This window comes from Pundamilia nyererei, unplaced genomic scaffold (assembly GCF_000239375.1).
Source record: "Pundamilia nyererei isolate P.nyererei 1_Seehausen unplaced genomic scaffold, PunNye1.0 scaffold00059, whole genome shotgun sequence".
NCBI lineage: Eukaryota > Metazoa > Chordata > Actinopteri > Cichliformes > Cichlidae > Pundamilia > Pundamilia nyererei.
In genome coordinates, this window is record NW_005187460.1 from 1,767,259 (window position 1) to 1,789,268 (window position 22,010).

General features: G+C 43.5%; 2 protein-coding genes across 3 annotated transcripts in view; one reads left to right on the top strand and one right to left on the bottom strand.

Moving 5' to 3' along the window:
• Positions 1-4,655, top strand: part of lmtk2 (lemur tyrosine kinase 2) — a 28,543-nt gene extending 23,888 nt beyond the window's left edge. Inside the window, exons 11-14 of the mRNA XM_005734595.1 lie at positions 87-3,120; positions 3,205-3,337; positions 3,415-3,666; positions 4,127-4,655. Of these exons, the coding sequence (XP_005734652.1) occupies positions 87-3,120; positions 3,205-3,337; positions 3,415-3,666; positions 4,127-4,155 (3,448 nt within the window). The 3' untranslated portion in view covers positions 4,156-4,655. The remainder of the gene's footprint in view (positions 1-86; positions 3,121-3,204; positions 3,338-3,414; positions 3,667-4,126) is intronic.
• A 3,278-nt stretch (positions 4,656-7,933) lies between these two features.
• Positions 7,934-20,933, bottom strand: tecpr1b (tectonin beta-propeller repeat containing 1b). 2 transcript variants are annotated; one of them, XM_013911283.1, is made up of 26 exons: positions 20,599-20,933; positions 20,303-20,402; positions 18,404-18,636; positions 18,126-18,308; positions 17,848-17,970; positions 17,622-17,744; positions 16,893-17,067; positions 15,886-15,986; positions 15,595-15,696; positions 14,576-14,703; positions 13,864-14,477; positions 13,648-13,763; positions 13,370-13,525; positions 13,118-13,267; positions 12,851-13,008; positions 12,494-12,621; positions 12,071-12,164; positions 11,850-11,946; positions 11,684-11,763; positions 11,545-11,601; positions 11,290-11,464; positions 11,069-11,204; positions 10,788-10,880; positions 10,592-10,698; positions 10,090-10,209; positions 7,934-8,933 (listed from the first exon to the last, which is right to left on the bottom strand). In XM_013911283.1, the coding sequence occupies exons 3-26, from the start codon at positions 18,626-18,628 to the stop codon at positions 8,793-8,795; spliced, it is 3,582 nt and encodes a 1,193-aa protein (XP_013766737.1). In that variant the 5' UTR covers positions 18,629-18,636; positions 20,303-20,402; positions 20,599-20,933; the 3' UTR covers positions 7,934-8,792. The 2 variants fall into 2 exon arrangements, with proteins under 2 accessions (XP_013766737.1, XP_013766738.1); XM_013911284.1 differs by lacking the exons at positions 20,303-20,402; positions 20,599-20,933 and adding an exon at positions 19,883-19,930.
• Between the last annotated feature and the right edge of the window lie 1,077 nt (positions 20,934-22,010).

Here is a 22,010-nt window from a genome sequence, read left to right on the forward strand (position 1 = left end):
TTTAAAACTAATGACATTGCTAAAATTATTAGGCTGTTAGCAATATAAAGTGTCTAATTTTTTAAATTTTTTTTCTGTAACTGTAGGTATGAAATTTTGCAGTTCTGTTGGCTGTCTCCAGACAAGCGGGCCACAGCAGAGGAAGTACACCGTCTCCTCATCTATCTGCGTATGCAAGGCCAGAAGGACATAGAAGAAGATTTCGAGCAACGCTGGGATGCACTGAAGCCTAACCCCACTATGCGGCAGACCACTGTTAGCCATTCCTCCTTCCCAATCTTGGAACAGTTTGCTGATGATGCCCTGAGACAAGAAATAGATGAAATTCTGACTGTGACTGAAACAAGCAAAGGTCTCAGCTTTGAGTATGTTTGGGAAGCGGCTAAGCATGACCACTATGATGGTAACCATGGACGTTCAGGCGTAGACACAACACTAAACTACCACAGCATGTTCTTTCCTGTTTCCAGTGAAGATATTCGGGCTCATTTCCCTGATCCTTCAACTAGCGCAGCAGGAGGAGAAAGTGGGAACACTCCAGGATTTCCTGGGATCTTACCGGTGTTTGATGCTCAAAAGCCATCTAATGGGAATGAATATTATATCCAACTAGAAGAGCAAGGGGAGAGCACTGTTGGGGAGGACGGGAATAGAGAACCAGATATGGGCTTTGGTTCAAGCGGGCAAGATTTTGTTGTGCTCCAAGATGTGCGGCTAGATGAGTCAAGCACAGATGCCGACTTTTTCCACCAAAGTATTGACTCAAAGGATTCATATTTACCAGACAGCCACATCTGGTCGTCTCTTGAAAATGACAGTCCGTACCACACCAACATTTTTACAGAAGATGGGTCAAAACAAGAAGACTCGCCTTCCTGGAGGCAGAATTTTATGGAGCTTCCAGACCGCAGCGGAAACCCTTTTCTTGAAGGAGGAACTTTAGAGGGTGAAGCAGTGAATAGAGATGGAAGTTATGGGGATGCTTTTTTAGGGGAACCCACTAAGGTGGTGAATTCTGTGGAAGCAAAGGATGAAAACATGAATGGAAAAAGTCTTTTGAGTACTGAAAAACTAGCAGATAATTTTATGTTTCTTAAAGATCAAACCCTAATGAAGGAGGGTGCTAGTTTCTTAAGCCCACAACCAAATTTTCTTTTACCTGGTTTAGCCCACGAACCAGAGGAAGCATTCAAAATGAATTCTTGGGATAAGCTTGACTCGTTAGGCAGCTTAAACACAGCAGACACTTATTTTAAATCGGCAGCAAGTAGCACATCCTCAAGACACGAACTTCTAGACTCTCCAAGTAACAGTTTGGGGGAGTTTTGTCAGTCTCTAGAAAATGAGACACTGGTGCCTTCCATTACAGTGGTCACAGAAGATGACACAAGCAACCAGCTGCCAGCTAGAAATAGTTCTTCCACAGAAGACCTTGGTCTGTTGCAATCCTCAAACAGAGGTGTAGACTCTGGTTTTGATTCTACCTCAGAGAGGTTTGAGGTTCTCATCAGTCACACTGATGACCACACCACTGTAATATCTGACAGTGCCAATACAGATTCTTTGTGCACAGATGCCAAAATTCCCAGCCTTGAAGATGACCTTGGAACCTCAAAGGATGACACTCAGCCCATAGAAAGTAAAATGCCTGAACCCCTGCCAGCTCAAGTATTCCCTTCAGATAATGGACACAGTGAAGACCTAACAAGTAATGATTTGTTGAGTGAGCTAATTGAGGATGCAGATATACAAATGGAAACCACTCTCTCTGATCATGAAGAATCATTTATGGATACCAATGGGCATTCTCATGATAGAGCTTCTCTTCTGGTGTCGGGTCCATCTTTGGACCAGATCAGCCAGGACAGTTTATTGGAAGACAGTATGTCCACCACTGTTCCAACTGTAGAGAACTTTGCTGAAACACCAGACTCATTAGACTCATTTGACATACACAGGCTTGGAGAGCAAGGAGATGAACTGAATGCTCAAATTGCTCAACACAAACTCCAACCTCCATACAGGATATCAGATAGTGGTTATGAGACTGAGAACCTGGAGTCTCCTGAGTGGAACTCTCAGCCAAATGTCCAAGATTCCTCTCCTGTAAAAAATGGCTTGAGTGTTACCAAAGAAGAAGAGGAGACAGAAGAGCTCACAACTGCGGCAAATCTGGTTCCGCCGAAAATCATAATCTCCGAAGTAGAGGGTGTGCTAGATACTCGCAGTGAAGATCCCAGTGAGGAAGATCAGCCAGATAATGAAGGTACTGCTGAGGAACCAATTATGGGAAGTAATTACAGAGACTCTGCATACTTTTCTGACAATGAATCAGAACCTGAAAAGAAGTCTGAAGAAATAACTGCAGGTGGTTCTGTTGAAGACACGTGGCTGAGGAACTCCACTGATGAGGTTCCCGAGGCTTCTGGAGCTCCTGCACTGGAGGCTTACAAGGAAAAAGATATTGACTCTTTATTTTCTCTACCTGCTGAATCACAAGCCAAGGATGTTAAGAAGATGGGTTCAGTAGCAGATTCAGATATCACAGAAAATGGTGAAAACCAGGTGGTCGAGTCTACCAGCAGCTCCAATGAAGATGGAATTAAACCAGAGGTTTTCAAGGACACTGCATTTACTGATCACCTGGACCCCTCTGAAGGTCCAGAAACCTCAATACTTCCTTCTATTGCCCCAGCTAAGCCAGCAACAGAGAGTGTAGTTCACGCTAAACTCACCAGAACCGACACCAGTGATGGTCATAAAATAAAGGAGCCGGATGTGGAGGGGCGTTACCTGGGGAGGCGGGATGGGTCGGGCTTAGATGGGCAAGAAGATGGCGTAGATGCAGACGAGGAGGACGAGAACAGCGACGACTCGGATGACGACATGCGCGCGTACCAGCTGCACAGCTCTAGCTCAGAAAGCGAGGATGAAACCGTGCACCCGGTGCCAGTTGTTATCTCGGACGACAGCAGGGCGAAGAACCTGAAGAGCTTGTTAAAACCCACATCTCTGAACATCGGAGCATCATCTTTCATGTTTCCTGCAAGGTTTGGTGCGGATAACTCCAAAAGAGCCGTGTCTTTCTTTGATGATGTCACTGTCTACCTGTTTGACCAGGTAAAATTTTAGTCTGTGATCTTCATTTTCTTAGTTTGCGGGGGCAACTGGTAATATGTGTTAACTGAATTAAATCTTATTTAGGAGACGCCCACCAAGGAACTGGGTGACCACTCCTTGGATTCAAACAGTCGGGTACCACAGTTCAGCAGTTCCACGCCTGCTGCCAGCTACCTGAACCGCTTTGCCAACTCTGAGAGCTCAACAGATGAAGAAGGTAATGCCACAAGTCAGCAATAAAAGCCTCTATTTGCACAAAGCATGTGTCTTGATTCACTGACTAAATCTTTACAGGTGGTGGTTTTGAGTGGGATGATGACTTCTCCTCACCCGCACCCGCCTTCCTGTCCAAGACGGGTAAAGACACGGTATCCAAGGCAAGGTCCTCATCTGCAGCATCGTTTTCCTCTCCGGCCCCTGCAGTGGGGTCCATGCTGGATACCAGCTGGACCGGCTCTTCAAGCTACTCCCGTTTTTCCATCTCACCGGCCAGCATTGCCAGCTTTTCCCTTACCCATCTTACCGACTCTGATATTGAACAAGGAGGCAAGTAGAGCAGGCCAAACTGGTATACAGTCTTGAATGGATAGCTCAGTATTTTAGGAAGAAAATGTCCATGTCTGTGCAGTAAATACAAAACTTTAATGAAACCTTCCTCACTCAAACCTGAGTCTTCTCCTGATCTTTCACATATTAGACCAGTTTGTAAACCACTACACTGTACAGCTACAGTGTGCCATGTGTATGCATCAAATTCACAAACTTAGGAGGTGTGCATTCTTACTGGGACCAGCTATTCTTGAATTGCAGTCTTGGTTCTAAGTTAAGCTAACCAATCTGATTCCATTGCGTTCCTAATTTTATTATATGTATGCAAGTGTCTGAATATATTAAGATTGTGTTTAATTTGATGTCCACCACTGTCATCAGAGTTCACATGAACAATAAAATGGTTGTGTTTTCAGGGGTTTTACCAGATGACTAAACTTGTCTTTGTTCACACCAGGAAGCAGCGAGGACGGGGAGAAAGACTAGGGTGCTAAATGAAGGGACCGTTTATCTTCACACTACTGTGGAATGAAGCTACTCTCGCTCTTTTTTTTCTTTTTCTTTCTTTTTTTTTTTTTTGGGAGAACAGCCGAATAAGGACAACAGACGACGCAGTTTGTGGGGACAAACTGCAGATGCTTCTCTCAGGCAGAACTATTCTCAGCGGCGTGGCCATGAGAACAAAAGGCTGTAAACGGACATTAGGCAAATAAGACGGACGAGGCCCAGTCCCAGTCTGAGCCACATCACCTCTCCAGCTCCGTGTGTGTGTGTGTGTGTGTGTGTGTGTGTGCGCGTGTGTGCGTGTTTGTATGATTTTTAGTTCAGTGCAATTAAAATGTTTTGGGGAGGGAAAACAAACTAACTGACGTAGCTTCTAAATGTTTGCTTTAATGCCTCATCATGCGCATTCCAGGTGTTTGGCTGCTTCTTTTTGTTGTGTGTAAGTGCACTCCTTTTCTAGGACTTTTGCTTCACCAAAAAAATAATAATTTTTATTTAATTAAAGAAAATCAACCCAGTGGGCTGGTAAACGTATCACTACAGCCAAACAAGAATAAGCTCTTTGATTTCACACACACCTAAAACTGACAGCTTAATTTGTTCACTTTGCTCCTTCATGTCATGTGATTATTTCCGTTATTGCCTTTTATTTTAAAAACTTCCTGTTAAGTTTAATCACAGTCTCCTTTTTGGAGAGGAAGCCATGTGTGTTGTGTTTCTGTAGCAGCATTTGAATTAACAGGTTGTAACTGCTGTAGGTGCAATCCATGCATAGGATGACTGGAACACTACACTACAGAGGTGACACACTGTATTGTCCTTTATGTTTTAAAGGAACATGTATAGTAAGCGTAGTCGAAGTTTGGAGAAATGTCGATAAGAAGTGTGGGATTGTCATATCAGTCGTTAAAGAGGCGACCCAGCTGTAAGACAGTGATGAATAACTTAAAACAAGTTGTTGTTGCTTTTCTTTTGTAAAGCTTTATTTTATCCTTGCGAATGTGCAGGAAGTCGCTTTGATGGTTGTCTCGATTACTTTGTCACTGGGTCTCATTCCAGTGCCTGATGACGCTGAAAGACAAAGAGGCTGCACCCCTCGATTGATGATCGCTACAAACAGTTTAGTGGGATGATGTTTAAAAAAAAAAAAAAAGAAGCTATTTTTAAATGTAAGGATGAAGAAAATGAGCTGTTTGTAATCAAATGTGCAATGAATTTCATAAATTGGTTTGAATCAGAGTTTGTAGGACAAGCTGACGAGCGTGTGCAGGGACTTTAAGCTTTCACAGCAACTCACTACTAGAACAACGACAACAACGACAAGAAACTCAATGCTGCTGCTTTTATAAACCCGAGCGTTGTGGGCGGAGTTGTTTGCCTTTTTCTTTTTTCAGCTTTGTGTCAAACTTCACTATTTCAGATTGCATTTCCATCTTAAATGACCCTTTCTGTTCAGCTTCTGCCTCTGAGTCTTATCATTTGCGGGGCCGTACGTACAGGGATGTGCATTCGTCACGATCACTTTCTGTATAGAAGCGCAATGCAAATGGTTATAGATGAAGACAGACCTTTCCTGACGTTTTTATGTACAGCTTTAAAATCTCTTATTTGAAACTGTAGGGTATACAGTTAAGGCTTTCCTTTCAATTGACCTTGAATATTTTGTCGCTGATGATGAGATGAGAAGCTGTACTTCACCCGTAATAGCTACATGTCCGTCTCACCTGCCCCATACATACACTGTATCCCAGACAATGTTATCCTCTGTTTAAAAACCAGCAGCCTGTGCTTCAGTTAAACTTGAACATCTATTTAAGGAAATCTTCTTTTATTTCACTACAGTATACATTTGCTTAATCTTGCACATTTGAGAAATGTAACTTAATGTTGAACTGTACTGATGTGTATATAAATGTTAATTTTTCTTTTTGTCTGTAAATGATGGGAAATTATGTAATTGAGTTCTAGGTATGAGGTTTCATTTTGTAACTTAAACTGAGTTGAATCAGAGGAACATATCACAGTCATCAGCTACAAGCAGTTAAATTAAGACAAACAAGCAGACGTGAAGTCATTCTGTCCTTTAAACTTGTAGAATTTAAAAAAAATATTTTTACTTCATATTGATCATGCTTAGTGTGATTGAAATGTTTATAATTACACTGTTTAATATGAAAATAAATGCAAATGACTTCTAATAAAGGTTTGTGGCTCGTTCTGTTTTCAGTTGATAATCATGCAGGAGATTAACACGTTTAATTGGACTGAACACGAGTTGGTGTATGAGGCTCAGGGCAGGCTGCACGGGTAATCTTAAGGCCTCGAGTAGGTTAAGATGTCAAAATGCACAGTGCCACATTTGGCAAAAACTAAACAAAGCAAATCAGCAAAAATACCTCATCCCTGCTGTTGGTGTACAGGACCTGTCACCAACTCCACCATGAACTCCCCTGTATGCCAAAGTGCTCTAGAGACGAATGCAAGCCGTCTGTTTGTTGGCTAAAGCTCGGTCCATGTAACAGATCAATGATCTCAGGGGTGGCAGAATGACCCAGTCAGCTTTTCAACATGAGCAACGAATGATCGCAAACATCACTTAAACTGAAGCAACGCTGTAAAGAAGAGTGGGGTGAAAATTCCTCCACAGCAATGTGAGAGAGACTGATAGTCACTTGTTGTTGCTAAAGCTGGTTCTAGAAGCTACTAAATCCTTCAGTGTACTTAAAGGTTTTTTTTTTACAGGACTGAATACAGAACTGTGAAACAAGTTTCAGGGAACTTAGAAATGTGTTGGTGAAGTCATGTGGATGTGGCTTTCCAAATCATCCCTGCTGTGTTCTGAGAGTGGCTGTGTAGTATAATATAATGTTAATGTTCATTGTGTAAGCACAGGTGTGAACTGTAAAGCTGAAAATATCAACTATCCGATTATGACCTTCCGTGTTATTCAGTGCAGAAAAAAGCAGGATTTCCCACTGCAGCGAGTGCCACTCCCTTCAAGAACCAGAACAGTTCTGCTTTCCATGACCGTTTAATCAAGCTGTCAGTTGAGGATTTATTTTTCTCAAACTACAGACGGATCAGTGTTCTTGCTGCACAGGGTTTAGAGCCAGCCCCAGTTTAAGCTGGGGGATGAAGAAGTAATACACACTGCTGTATTACATTTTCAACATCCCACGTTGAGTAGCCTTTTGAAGTTTAGAGCAAAAATACTTTTGTGTGTGCATCTATTTTGGGATTATAGACTAAAAAATTATTTCAAATATACTCAGTTCAGAGCAGATTAAAATGGCCTATATGTGACAAAGGTCTTTTTTTAAAATGCAGGAACATCCTGTGATCAGTGCTGGAAGGTCAGGGATTTGTGCTGCTGCTGAAACATCCACCAATCAAAACTGCAGATTGTGTCTCGGATGTTTGAGATTCACTGCAGTGTGATACGTCTGCAGGACTTCACAGCAGACAGCTTTTGCCTTTAATCACTCATTTTAACATTTGTGATTGTCTAATGAAATTTTTTTTTTCACAGCTCGTTTCAGCACTTGTGTAACTTTACAAATATATGGCGGGTTAACCTATATGCACATACAGAGGGAGGAATTCAGGAAACATCCTGTGCACACCTCTGTAACAATATATGAAATTCTTTGGCGGATGAGAAACACTCAGTACATAAAAAAAGAGAATAAAATAGCAAAGACGTGGAAAGGGTCAAACTTCCAAAGCCAGCTTCTGTGAAATGATGTCAAACCACAAAACGGTATTTCCAGACGTTTATTTCACATTTCAATGCCCCGGTAAGATCAATGTACAGCCGTGGTGACATTCAGACCTGCTGCAGTGTTACGGTCATAGCAGTTATCTAGATGTGTGTATATATCTATCTATAGAGATATAGATAGATATATATAGATCTCTATCAACAGGAAGAGCTTCTCATTTTATTGCAGAAGGATAGAAAGATATTGCCTGGCTGTAAAAAGCAATATATTTTTCCCCACACAAAGTGAACGTATCAAATTTTTTTGCCAGTCATAAATACACTCCATTGCAAACATGTAATGGTCCAAAGTAAACGGAGAAACACAACTCAACAAACACATCATAAATAAATGATAACACATTCAAATGTACATGACAGGCAACTCAAAACACAAAAACAAATAGAACAAGAGTCTACAAACCGATAACAGCTTAGGCTACTCTGGGATTGTTTGAAGTTCATTTGGTAACCAAGACTTAGCCCTTCATCATATCCCACCTTCTTAGGTTTTATCAGGCTGCTGTGGAGAAGAATTAAAAGCTATTGCTAGATCCTGTGACATCCAGTAGCCAAAGCTTAGTAAGAGCAACAACATGCGCTCACTTTTTTCTCTGTTTTGTCATCAGTGAATACTGACATGATTTCTGCCCGGGAAACAAGCCAGCGAGTAACATTCATCCATCGATCAAGTTTCAAATCCAGCCAGTCCAAACCCATGGGTGTGATTGTGCATGTCCCTTTACACGAAGGGATAGGAGTTCGTTGAAATGGTCTGAGGAGAGATGCTGTGTATAGATCCAGGCACAAACAGGGCTGAGGAAAAAGGACGAGAAGGAAACGGGAGACAGAGAGAGAGCTACACGCTTGTGGCGCTGCCGTTCGCTTGAGTCGGACGCTGCGGGTGGACCGGGCTGCGCGATGGGCCGGCGAGAGGAGGGTGAGGGCCTCGAGGAGCCTCTGCTGAGTTCCCCCTCACACTGATGTGCTCCCACCCTCCCTGGAAGTCAAACATACGCAAATGATAAGAAATACTAGAAAAAGCTTAAACAGCTTTAACTGTTTTTGAATACTTGCATGTGATTAGCAGCACCTGCCTGCTACTTCCCCACTTGATTCCTATAGAAGAGGTAAAGTTGGACTTTTCCAGAGTTCTTCTGCATTTTGGTTTAGATGTTGTTAAATAAATGAAAACACTGTAATTTGATATTGTATTTACCTTATTTTAAGACCTGGTATCTACCAGATAGATTTATTATATTGTGAATATGTACATCTTTAGAACTGAAAGCGGGTGTTACTTCATATTACCCTGACTGTATATATTTTGCTGGTTTTTAAAGTGCAGTTAATTTTAACCCAATTATTAGACAATTAAAAAATAGCTTTACTTCAAATCTTAACACCAAGTTTGAAAGGTGCCTTTTACCAATAGCCTGAATTCTTCAATTCAAGTAAGGAGAACATGATGGCTCTGCCTAAAGCTTCTGCTTATGTTGATTTAAGGCTTGATTCATAGTCCTGTGTTGGATCCCTGCAGAGCTTCTCTCTCGGTGTCACTGTTTGCATACAGAATATACTTCTCCATCAGTGTGTCTGCCAGCACGAGTGAACCTGAGCTGATCATCTTGCACTCTGCGCTAATAAATAGGGAATAAGATTTAGTTTACACTGGCAAAATACTGGCTGTTGCGCGAGCTCTGTTAAGCATTTGTTTGACAGAGCTATTACCCCTCTGCTAATCATTTCACTGTGTTTACTCTGCATTTGATTTTTATTGGCAATCATACCTACAGCGTAGATTTATCACAGTACTATTAATCAAGCTTGAGTGGTTTATGCTCTCTTATGAGAGCCACTTTCCCTGTATGATTTCACAGAGCTACACTAATCAGCTGAAGGGGCTGGATGCATCTCACATGTCCTGTGTCAGAGTTTTGCTGGATTTTTTTTTTTTTTTTTTACTGTTTCTTACCACAGGAGTCCCAGTTTCCTCAAAGTTTTTAGGGACACACTGCACACTATGCTGTGATAATAGCTTTTTGGGAATCGTTTTTTTGGTGCTGGGATACAATATAATAATATCTTTGGCATCTTTCAGTTTCAACTGAAGAAATGGGAACAGTTTTTGCAACAGGTATCAACTAGGAGCTCACCCCTATCCCATAGTCCCAGGACAGGCCCTTGGGCTGCATGGGTCCCACGCTCGTCCTGTGGCAGACGGCTCCGGGAGTCTCAGCAGGGAAACCTGGAACTCCGTCTGCTATGATCCACACCTGGAGAAAACAGCATCGCTGACACAAACTCCAGCCTTACAACATGCAAATGTAGTTATTGATGGATAGACTTCTTGTTTTAAGCCTTCGCTTGAGTTTATTTAGTGTTTATTACACTCAGCTAAGTCTCTGGGGTGACGGGGCTTTTCAGACTTTGGTAACTGAATGCTAAAAACATATCTGTTTAGATGGGCAACTGGGCGATATGAATGCAACAGGTCTGCTATTATGTAAAGTTAATTTGAATTCTCTTAATGCTTTGAACTCCAGTTTTACTATAAATGCAGTTTATTTTTTTATTCCTTTTAATGTCTTTTAGATTCTGTTTTACTTTTAATCCCATTACAGCTTGTTTGCTTCTGGAAACTGTGGTAACACTGACCTGGTCCAGCGGCCCCACAGAAACCTTGGTGACATTGTTGGAGATGAGCTCCCAGGCGGAGCCCTGTGGGTAGCTGGGGGTGAGGCCCTGTCTGTACCACAGGTTACCTAAATGACATTGACAGAAGGTATTGCCATTTAACTCATGTTCTCGCATTTTAATAGACATTGGTCCAATAAAATATAATATTGCTCACTGTTTTCATCCACAGCAAAGACAGAGGTCCGCCCAACAGAAAGCTGTCTGAGGGTCTGTCTCAGGGGGGAGGGGATGTGGTACCAGCACTCTCCTGCAGAGAGACAAAAGCTCTTGAAAAATACACAAAGTCTGGCTCTCTTTGGTTTCTCGCTGTTATATTAGTCGATGCATGCACTCACATCATAAATCATTTAACTTTATTCTCTTTTCCTCCAGAACACATTACAACTTTATGACTTATATATATGATTCATTATGAGATTTATAAATTTAACTGACCTGCAGGGTTTTGTGGGGATACTGATCCTCTGTAGAAGACAGCTCCATCCTTGGCAATGGCCCATACCTGATTGGCTCCACCGATAGAGATGGACTTAAAGGGCTGGTCAGTGCCCACGTGGAGCCACGAGCTGCCCTATGTGGTCAGACCCAGTGAGGTTAGAGATGGTTAGAAGTGTGAAGTAACTACCTATAAAACAGATCCTCAGCACGTTTCTCACCGCAGGGTTTTGGAGGCTGACTCCTAACCGACACAAGACATCTCCCTTGACGCTGAGGGCCCAGACAGGGACCTGCTCCATTTTGCTCTGGGCCAGGCATGGCATCAGTGAGATGTCACTCAGGTGGATGGGTGGGACCTGATTCCATGGAGCTTGCAATGTGATCTTACACTTCCTGGGTGTGGATATGTTATTGTTAAGATGCTGCAAAAACTGAGCGCTACAAAATCCCAGCAATGCGAATTGTGCGCTCACCTAGTCCATCGTCTGCGTCTAACAAAGTCTTTCATGGTTTTGTGGCCATGAAATGTCCTGTAGAAAGCAGATGAGTCAATAAAAGGGAAGGACTTCTTTCGAGACACCCTAATAAAAACAAATAAAAAAGCTTACGTACGTGGGAAAGTCTGCAGCATACTGCCAGCCTTCTTTGTCCGTTCCTCCAGGGACGCTGTAGTCCACGGCCCACTCTGACACCTGAAACAAACGTTCATGGCAGAGAATGCCAGTGAGACAAAAAAAATGAATATTTCGGAGGAACCAATCCCTCGGATTCTACCTACCCAGGACCACTGAGGGGAGGGCGGGTATGTGCTGCCTTTGATGCACTCCTTCAGGCCGCTTTCATCGCTCCACATAGGGCGGTCTGTAGGAAGCCCTCTGGAGGAGTAAATCACAAAGGAATGGTGTAAGGTGCCGAGAACAGCTGCAAAGCTTAAAATAAAGTGCAAAGACTTAAAAACTGTAAAAGATGGGGTGGGGTGTGTGCGGGGGGCAACCCTACTTGTCTGTATATCCAGTCATAGGGTTCCATCTTTGATTCTCATACACATGCACGCTCCTGACGTCGGTCTGCTGGTGCATCTGAACGGCACCTTCTGCAGAAACGAAGAAACATTAAACTTTCATGCAAACAAGGGAATGAATATTTATGCATGTGTATCTGTGTGTGCTTCTACAGTGGCAACAGATGGAAGAGACTTTAAATTATGCTCAAGCAGTTGCACATCGAACTAGAACATGCGAGCAAGAAAAGAGCAGACTGTTGTTTTTTTTTTAGATATTTACATGTTAGTATTTTATTTATTTGGTAACAATCAGTTAGCTGGAAAAAGTTTGGCTTTGCTAAATAAGAACATGTCTTTATTTTGAAGTACTCCTTGTATAGGTGTGGGGACATGGGTAATCGTCTACAGGACATGTTTACCCAGGTTGGGCTGTTGCTCACAGCGCCCACTGTAGACCCAGGCGGTGCCGTCCCACCCGATGCCCCACACCAGCCCCAGACTGTTAGACTCTACACAGCGCAGGTGGCCGTGGATCTGGCGCCAAAACCTGCAGCACCATACAGCGGAAGCACCCAGCGTTAGCTCCAGTATAGTTAGCACAGACCGAAAGTGATTAGATGCTACCCACTTTAACCAGACAGAGATGTATGTTAGCATGTTAGTGAGGCAGTGATTTAAAATAAAAACAGAGTAATGAGAAACCAGGTCAAGACAGTGAGAAAGAATGAAAAGACATGAAAAAGCAGACAGAATCCACTGCTCGGTATCATTCTCACATGAGGTCACAGGCCATGGCATGCGCAGGGGCCTCCAGCGAGAGGGACGGCTCGTGGACCATGATGTCTCCCTTTGATGTGGTGGACCACAGGGCCTGTTTGGACGGGAGACCTGTGATCCCTCGACACTCACAGCAACAGTCAGACAACAAGCACAACTGAAGACACAAAGCAGATCCAGAAACAATGGAGAATCTGATCAGCCTCACTGAAAAATAACAGATGGGAACAACTGTCAAACTGCTTAATGATGCATAAAGCTGTTACCCAATCACTCATATCCTTTTCGCTTTGTGCTGCCAGGACCAGAGGCCACCTCTGTTTGGTCCTTTCGGCAGTGTACACAGCAAAGGCATAGTGGCAGTCCCTGAGCACCGGAACCAGCGCCGTCACTTCATTTATAAACACATGAAGGTACTAAGACACAGAGAATGAACAGAGAGTGACCAAGAGACATCTATCTGTGCTTTCTGACACTTCTTATGAGACTTTAACCGGTCGCAGCTTAACACAACCGACCTTTTTCTCATCATACTGTGTGTAGTAAACAAAGAAAATGCTGTCCTTTTTGCCATCTGACTTGGTGGACTGCTCGAGAGCAACGCCCACATCGATCCAGCGCTGAGGTTTCCAGTCTCTCCACCAGCGCAGTGTGCCCTTACGCACCCACACCGACTGATGAGAGAAAAGGAGGCACAGATGTAGACACGGACACAGCCGAGGGTGTGCCATGAATATAATGGATCCAACACTTAGAGGAGCATGTTAAGAGACATGCCAAATATAAGCTGTCTTACGTTGCTTCTTTCCAGCGGTTTCTTGCTGATCTCCTCTCTGTGTTCCTGCTGCTGTGGCTGTTTGCTCCAGGCGGCTGACTGGACTGGAGTCAGTGACAGAGAGGTGGTGAGAGGACCTGATGGACAGAGATACAGCTCACACAATCATTCAGAGACATAAAACAGAGCAAAAACACAATATCACAATATAAGTAGTGTGACTGGTTGTCCATATACCTGCAGGACTAAGCCAGCTAATCTGTGAACTCGCATCCACGTCGCAACCTCCACCGGAAATCCAAGCCCACACTGGTCCTTCCTCTTCCCCCACTCCCCGAGAGCTCTCCAGAGTCCCCAGGGCATAAGTGGCAGCCGCACTGCCATCGCCCGCTGAGGGCCCTGCCGTTTGTGCACCTCGAGCCGCCTCTGCCCCCTCCAGGTCCACGTTCATCCAGGGGACATCGTGCCCTCCGGCATCAGGGGTTTGGAGTACTGGGGCCGGAGGTGGCTCCTCACGCTCTTCCTGCGGCATCTCTGTGATGGACGGTTGCAGCGCGGAGGTTCTGTCACGATCGGACACCAGGCTGTTGATGAAGCTGTCACTGGCAGGAATAAAAGGCTTGGGGGCATTCGTTTGGGGGGCTAAAGGAGCATCTTCTTTTTCCTGTGGAGGCGTAGGTGAGTCAGAGCCCCCTAAGGGGACTACAGAGGGTGCTTCTGCTTCTAAGAGGGGGGTGTTAGAAGTGCTGTTTTGAGGGTCGGCAGGACCCAACTCTGAGTCTGAATCAGTGCAGCTCAGAACGGAGCCCTGTGATGCCTCAGTCAACTGCCCGTTGAACTCACAGTCATCCCTGTTAAACAACACACATGCAAACACACACGCAATACTAAGCTTGAATGTGCACTGTACTTGCCAATTAAAATATGCAGTTAATTTATTTATGCACACCTGGGCGGAATAACCTCTTTACTATTGCCCCATTGGGCAGAAACAGGGATCCAGCCATTTCCACTTGGCTCAGATGGGGTGACACCTATTCTAAAATACAGACCGCGGTCCTCACCGACCGCCCACACCTAACAGGAGAACAGAGAAAAAAAGCAAAACAAATGCTGTAACATAAAAAATGAAAGACGGCCATTGACGTACATGCAATATTTACTGATTGAGTTATTAAATAGTTTTCACTCTCAGTAATCGCAGGAAAGTATTCACTCCTCAATAACACATCAGAAGCTCTAGCAGGACACAGGCAAGTACTACTTTATAAGGCCATATACTGTAACACTGGCTCCTGCCACCTCACACAAGCCATTCCCATAATTGCAACCCTGAAATATGAAATATGGGATACGATGACGATGGCTTGGCCAGCTTCTAATTAGGGAGTCTTCCCCTATGTGAGGCGAGTAGGAATATAGTCTGGGGATATATAAGGCTGGGCCTGCTGGGACATTGGCTGGAACGTCTGGCTGTGCTCTTGTTACAGGACTACAGGCAAGAGAAGGAGGGGGACATGGGTGAGACCGAAAGGGAGGAGGTGCGAGATATGGGTTTGCAGAGCTAGCGAAGTCTTCAGCAGTAAGGCACAGGATCGAAAGCTTTCTGCCTCACCCTAAGACCTGATCTGGTTTGTCCTGAAACCAGATCCAGAGTGACAGTAACGCGAAGCAGACAGAGGTGGTAGCAGTCAGAAGTACAGAAGCTGTGCAGAGCAGGCACCATCTGCAGTGGAGTTTAAAAGACCCAAGCAGCAAGAAAGATCGAAGAAAATCTTATCCTTAATAGTTAAATTTCACCCACAGGCCCACTTCAGTGGCAACAGCTAACCTATTAAATCCACATTCTAAGCATTTGAGGAATATCTTTTCATATAAGCAGTATTATATTAGAAAGTCGACTCGTTCAGCTGTTTATTTAAACTGATGATCCGCTGATGAAATGTTTCAGCTCTAAGCTGTCCTAACCTGGTCATTCAGTCCTACGTCCACCATCATCATCTCCCCTCCGATGCTGATCCAGCCAGAGCCACAGGGGTTGTGGGAGTTCACGCCACGCCTGAACCACACCTGGATTCACGCACCGACGTTGGGGTCATTACTCAAAAATGTATTTTAGTGCAGCAGCAGTAATTCAGTAATACAGTTCACTTCTTTTTAAATCAAAGCATTTGTTTCATTTCAGTCTCAAGAAAATTGCAGTGACGCTGTCAGTGGGCTACAATGCCCTAACATAACTGCAACTGACTAAAAACCCACCTTGTAGTCCTTAGTGACCACCCAGACCACACTGACTCCTACAGCCAGGTGAAGCGCTTCAATTTCCTTTCCCGGTGATTCCACCTCGAGCCACGACGTGCCTGACAGAAGAAGAAAATGCTTTACAAACGCAGCACAAAGGCAAGCCTTCCTCATAATGAGGACGCCGTCATTACTGAGAAGCTTCCTGTTGAGTTCTCAAATCATCTAAACATGAACAAACCAGATGTGATGTTGATTTTTATCTTTAAAAGGGAGTGAGTCTTCCTAATTCGATACACACTCATATTTTTAAGTTTTTAAAAAAAACATGTTTAAAAATTTTTGCCACTTTCATGCCTTTAAACCTTTACTTTTGATACCGACCAGTACTACATGTTGTATGTTTACTAAGACTGACAGTTGGAAATGCAATGAATTTCACTTACTACTTTCTAGATATGTCATATATCAGTGGGACTGTGTTATAATACTATCACAAAAATGATCATAGCATTTAAACTGCATTATTAATGACTTTCAGAGCAGCTACATAATGATTCCTAACTGAAAGAGTCCCAAAATCACTGAGTGATCCTGTATGAGAGATTGTTGAAGTAAAGAAAAGGGGACCAGAGTGAGACAGTTGATCAGAGTTGATCGTGGCTCAAGAGTTGGGAGTTCGCCTTGTAATCGGAAGGTTGCTGGTTCGAGCCCCGGCTTGGGCAGTCTCGGTTGTTGTGTCCTTGGGCAAGACACTTCACCCGTTGCCTACTGGTGGTGGTCAGAGGGCCCGGTGGCGCCAGTGTTCGGCAGCCTCGCCTCTGTCAGTGCGCCCCAGGGTGGCTGTGGCTACAATGTAGCTGCCATCACCAGTGTGTGAATGTGTGTGTGATTGGGTGGATGACTGGATATGTAAAGTGCTTTGGGGTCCTTAGGGACTAGTAAAGCGCTATATAAATACAGGCCATTTACCGTTTACATAATGGAAAATTGTTGAGTAAATGTGAGCTACAATGACAGCTCACCAGTGGGACTGTCCAGGCTCAGGCCAGTTCGCACCAGCAGGTTCCCATCCCAGAGCAAAGCCCACAGCAGGTCTCCAGGACCAGCTGATATCTGAGCCACCTCCTTGGGCACTTCAACTTCTTCCCAGCTGGTCCCTTCTGGCACACGAGGGTGGATACCCTCTCTGAACCACACCTGCAGGGTAAAGGTAACATCAGCAGATCATCATCTGACACACCCCTTCATTTAAAAAGACAGATCCATACCATGTTAGGTGGCTGAGCTCATTCTGGGATAGATAATAGAGCATCAATTTTAACTTGATTAATCATCAAGTTAGTCACGATTTAACTGGTTCACGAGAAGCCTCATGGTCAAGGACCATATGAAACTATATGAAGTCATGCTGCCCTCTTGCGGCTAAACCTTAGAAGTGGCCTACGCTCAGCATGAGAGGATCCTGTTGCAACAGAATACATCATTAATCTTGAACTGTTTGATCTCATGAGATTTAAATGTGTTTGCGAATGTGCTTGATTAAAGCTTCCACAGCATTGTATTGAGGTTGTTGGTGGAGAAGCTTTACACTTCCCTGAACAACAGCAGAATGTTTTTAGAGCTCTTTAAACTTTTCAGGAATTTTCTGCACTGCCATAACCTCTTTTTTTAATCTTATGGTACGGTTATTCATTTTAATACACATTTATTATGATTACAGTAAATGGGTCCTACACACACACATTGCTCACCTGTCCCTGTTGAGACACACTCCAGAGGTAGGGATACCTTCCGGACTGGTCGCTCATCTCCCAGCCACCACAGCTGATGTCACAGAGCGGCAGTGGAGGTTTCCTGGGATTGTCCAAGGGGATCTGCAGAGGAAGACAAGGCTACTGCGGTAATTCTTTTGCTTTGTCTCATAGTGAAAGTAACATGATCATATAGAAATACAGAATAAATGGAGACTTTTGAAACCTTTGCCCAAGTGCCCTGTGCTATGTATCTTCTGTAGCGGATCCACCGTCTACGACGGACACAAGAATTCCACTTTTTGTCAGGGGAGAAGTTGGCTGGGAAGTCAACAGCATACTCCCAGCCCTACAGAGTCCAAGGTAGTGAGCATGTGATTAAAACTGGAAGTATTTGTTTTAAATATGAATTAAATATTATGAGAAACAGAAAAACAGAGGAAAGACAGGAGGATGTAAACAATGGGTTTGTATGTGTTCACGAGGAGCTGAGTTATTTCTCACCCCAGTCTGGCTGGGTTCTCCTCCACAGGTGTGATCCACATACCAGTCTCCCTCCCACTCCCAGCTGCGGGAGGGCAGCTGGAAGCTGTGGAGTGGCTGGGGATTCATTCCGGTCACATCGCTCCATGGCCAACGGTCGGTGGGCAGCAGTGTGTCAGTAAAGCCATCCACTGGGTTCCACCTCTGAAAAAACAAACATTAAAAAAACCCCACAGATTTAGCATTAATCATAAACAGCATCTCCATTTACAGCGTTAAAATATACAACCTTGTCCCACCTGGTTTTCATAGGTCTCCTCCCGGTAGCGGATCGGGGTCTCACTGGGCATCATATTGAGGTAAACATGGTGGTCACAGCCGATGCCCCAGCAGCGCCCCTTCCCTGCAGAGACACGTTTGAGCTCTAGCAGCGAGTCATCAGCACATTCCCAGCGCTGGCCGGCTGTAGAAAGGCTGTACACTCTGCCGTACACGTCCACAGCCCACAGAAGTGTTATTGGCATGATGGTTCCTGAACAGGAACAAGAGGACAACACTCATCATTCCAAGCTGTGCCTTATATATTGTAAAACTCTCTGCTCATAGCATTGAAAAGCATCCCTCACAAATCACAAATGACTGCATTATTAAAAGTGTTTTATTTAAAAAAAAAAAAAAAACATCAATAAATAAATAAGTGTCTAACATATTTTCTGGAGTTTTAGGTTTATATCTGTTACTCAAAAATAATAACATGCAGTTAGGTCTGTAAGTTTTTGGGCAATTGCATACTGTATTTGTTGTAGTTTTGCCCCTGTATACCAACACTGTGGATTTAAATCAAGTAATCAAGATGTGATTGAAGTGCAGACTTTTTATTTGAATTCAAGGCATTTAACAAAATTAGGAATTAGAGTAATTTTTATAGATAGTCCCTCATTTTCAAGGGCTCAGTAGTAAATAGACAATGCTCAATGCCAGATGAAAAACATGAGCAGATAAAAGATCTGGAGTTGATTTTAACCTGCTGTTTGAAATCTCAATATGAGGTCCAAAGAGATGCAAGTTTAGGCCATTAAACAATGGATTAAAAGAAGAAAAAAGAAAAAAGATAAACCAATCAGAGTGATAGCAAACATTTTAGAATTGCCAAAATCAACAATCTGCTCCGTTCTTAAAAACTGGCCAGTCCTGAAAGGCCACAGATGATGGATGAAGTGGATGATGACAGAATTATTTCCATGGTAAAGAAAAACGACTTCACAACATCTAACCAAGTCTAACCAGTTTAAAACAGGGTGCACAACACTGGTTCCACTCCTGAACAAGGAAGCCAGATTAGACTTTGCCAGAAAAGAGGGCAGTGCTTCAAAGAGCAAATTAATACTAGTGGAAAATAAATATATTTACTTATATTCTTAAATGGTCACTTGACCTCAACCCAACAGAGCAGCTTGTCGGTCACTGAAGACAAAACTAAATGCAGAAAGACAAACAAACCAGCAGCGACTGAAGGAATCTGCAGTAAAGGCCTGCCAGAGCATCTCACAGGAGGAAACAAGGTATTTGGAGGTCAAGCAGTCATTGGCTGTAAAGGTTTTTCACCCAAGTGTTAAAAAACAGTCCTTATTAGTTTGTCCAGTTACGTCTGAGCCTCTGAAAATTGTGTACTATGTAGGGTACAAAAAAGCTGTATGTCCTAAACAGTTAATGCATTAATTTTACAGTGTAGAGTTTCAGCTGATTTAAAGCTGCACAGTCGTAATTGCTAGAGTTACCTGATGGTAAACAAAAACGTAATGGAGCCAACTAAACAGACTCAACTTTATCTTCTGTAAAAACAAACAAACAAACAAACAAACAAAAACGAGGAAGTCGACTTTTATATTGAAAAGTTTGACCGGAAGTCTTCCTTTTATGTTGGCTGGCTGGCTTGACCCTTGTGTTATCAACTGATACTAATCCGCTACAGTATACTATGTCAAGGCTATCCATTGAGCCGGGCCCTTTTGTTTGCCTCTCGCATAAACAGAAGTAAACAGAAGGAGCTCATCACATCAGCGTTTTTATTAACCTGCAGTTGTCCAGGCTGAACTTGTTATAGATGACAGACAGCAGTAAAGCTTTACGCAATCACACACAGGAGCTCCAGTAAATCCAGGATCAGAAACACTGCACGGGCTACCGCAGCAGCCTACCTGAATATTGGTATCCGATCCGCGGTCGTCAAGGGAATATCCACAGGCGCGTCATGACATCAGGTGCAGCAGCCGATGCCTGTCATCTCTGAGGCCCATGCTGGGACACATTCAAACCCCCATGTTATTAACAACAGACGGGATGTAACGCCTGCTATGCAGCATGATAACACAGTTGATATCTACTAAGATGTGCCGCAAAGTCGGGTATAAGCTGTTTACATCCTCAGGGAACAGGCAGCAGTCAGCTGGCGTCCCCCCCCCCACAAAAAAAAATCGTTCCAACTGTTACTTACGCATGAGGCTCCGTGACGCAGCAGCACCTCTGGGGAGAACAAATAAAGTCATCCATGCACACAGTAGTATTAAATTCACATTCTGGACCACAGGAATCCTCCGTGCAGCTCCCACTCCGCAACAGGAAATGGAGGAAGTGCTGCTATGATTGGTTGAAGCTCGGCAGGAGCGTGGGATCTCTTTCTCCCATTGGTCGAACACCAGAGCCCATGATATATTTTTTTCCGACCGCTGCAGCTGATCAGCAGGCATTTTTTAATAATTTATTCAGCGCCAGATGAATTATTGAAGCGCGAGCTTGATTACAGTTTGGAATATTTCGCCACAAACTCGAGTAACAAAAAATAACTTAACTTTTGAACCCGATGGGATATGTTAAAACCGGCTCAGCACCTTGGACAGGCGCACTTTGATCCACCTGATCTTCAGGAAACAGTAGAAGCTTTAGACAAAGTGGATGGCCAACCCTGGGACAGGCTCAACTCTGCACGATTTCAAAGACGTCCTCCTTTCTGGTTGTAAGAATGCTGAACAACACAGGGGCGTCTTTGGATGGAAAGGAAACCCGCAGAGCGTCAGTATTCCTGCCTGTGCCACCAACTTTGGACTGATCTACCGTCAGTGTTACAGACAGTCTTTACATCCGCCAACACCAGAGTAAAAATAGTCCCCTAAGTTCTACATTCAAAACATTACCGAATTGAGGTTGTAATATATCACAATTATCAAGCAACTGAAAAACTTTTTCCTTTCTTTGAATTACCTCAGTGGTTCCCAACCTGTGGATTGGGCCCACTGTGAGGAGACACAGGACAAAACTAAGGGATGTTAAGATGAGTAGGAAAAACTGAGAAAGAATATATTCATTTTGTGTGTGTGCATGTGTTGTTGTTGTTGTTTATGTGAAAGTACTGATTTATTATTCAAACATACCTGAAAATAACTCATACACTCAATCTGATAAATAAATTAACAATTAATTAAAAGTAGCAACATTCTTTGCATGTACAGTTGTGGCCAAAAGTTTTGAGAATTACATAAATATTGGAAATTGGAAACGTTGCTGCTTAAGTTTTTATAATAGCAATTTACATATACTACAGAATGTTATGAAGAGTGATCAGATGAATTGCATACTCCTTCTTTGCCATGAAAATTAACTTAATCCCAATAAAACCTTTCCACTGCATTTCATTGCTGTCATCAAAGGACCCGCTGAGATCATTTCAGTAATCGTCTTGTTAACTCAGGTGAGAATGTTGACGAGCACAAGGAGGCTGGAGATCATTATGACAGGCTGATTGGGTTAGAATGGCAGACCTGACATGTTAAAAGAAGGGTGATGCTTGAAATCATTGTTCTTCCATTGTTAACCATGGTGACCTGCAAAGAACCGCGTTCAGCCATCATT

What these genes read in the sequence shown, in the direction of transcription:
- tecpr1b (XM_013911283.1), bottom strand. Translation starts at nt 18,628, where the DNA reads ATGCCAATAACACTTCTGTGGGCTGTGGACGTGTACGGCAGAGTGTAC. An exon ending in CTTTGCTGTGGATGAAAACA is followed by an intron (nt 10,699 to 10,787) that starts GTGAGCAATATT and finishes AATGTCATTTAG; the next exon opens with GTAACCTGTGGTACAGACAG. An exon ending in CCTGGGACTATGGGATAGGG is followed by an intron (nt 8,934 to 10,089) that starts GTGAGCTCCTAG and finishes TTTGACTTCCAG; the next exon opens with GGAGGGTGGGAGCACATCAG.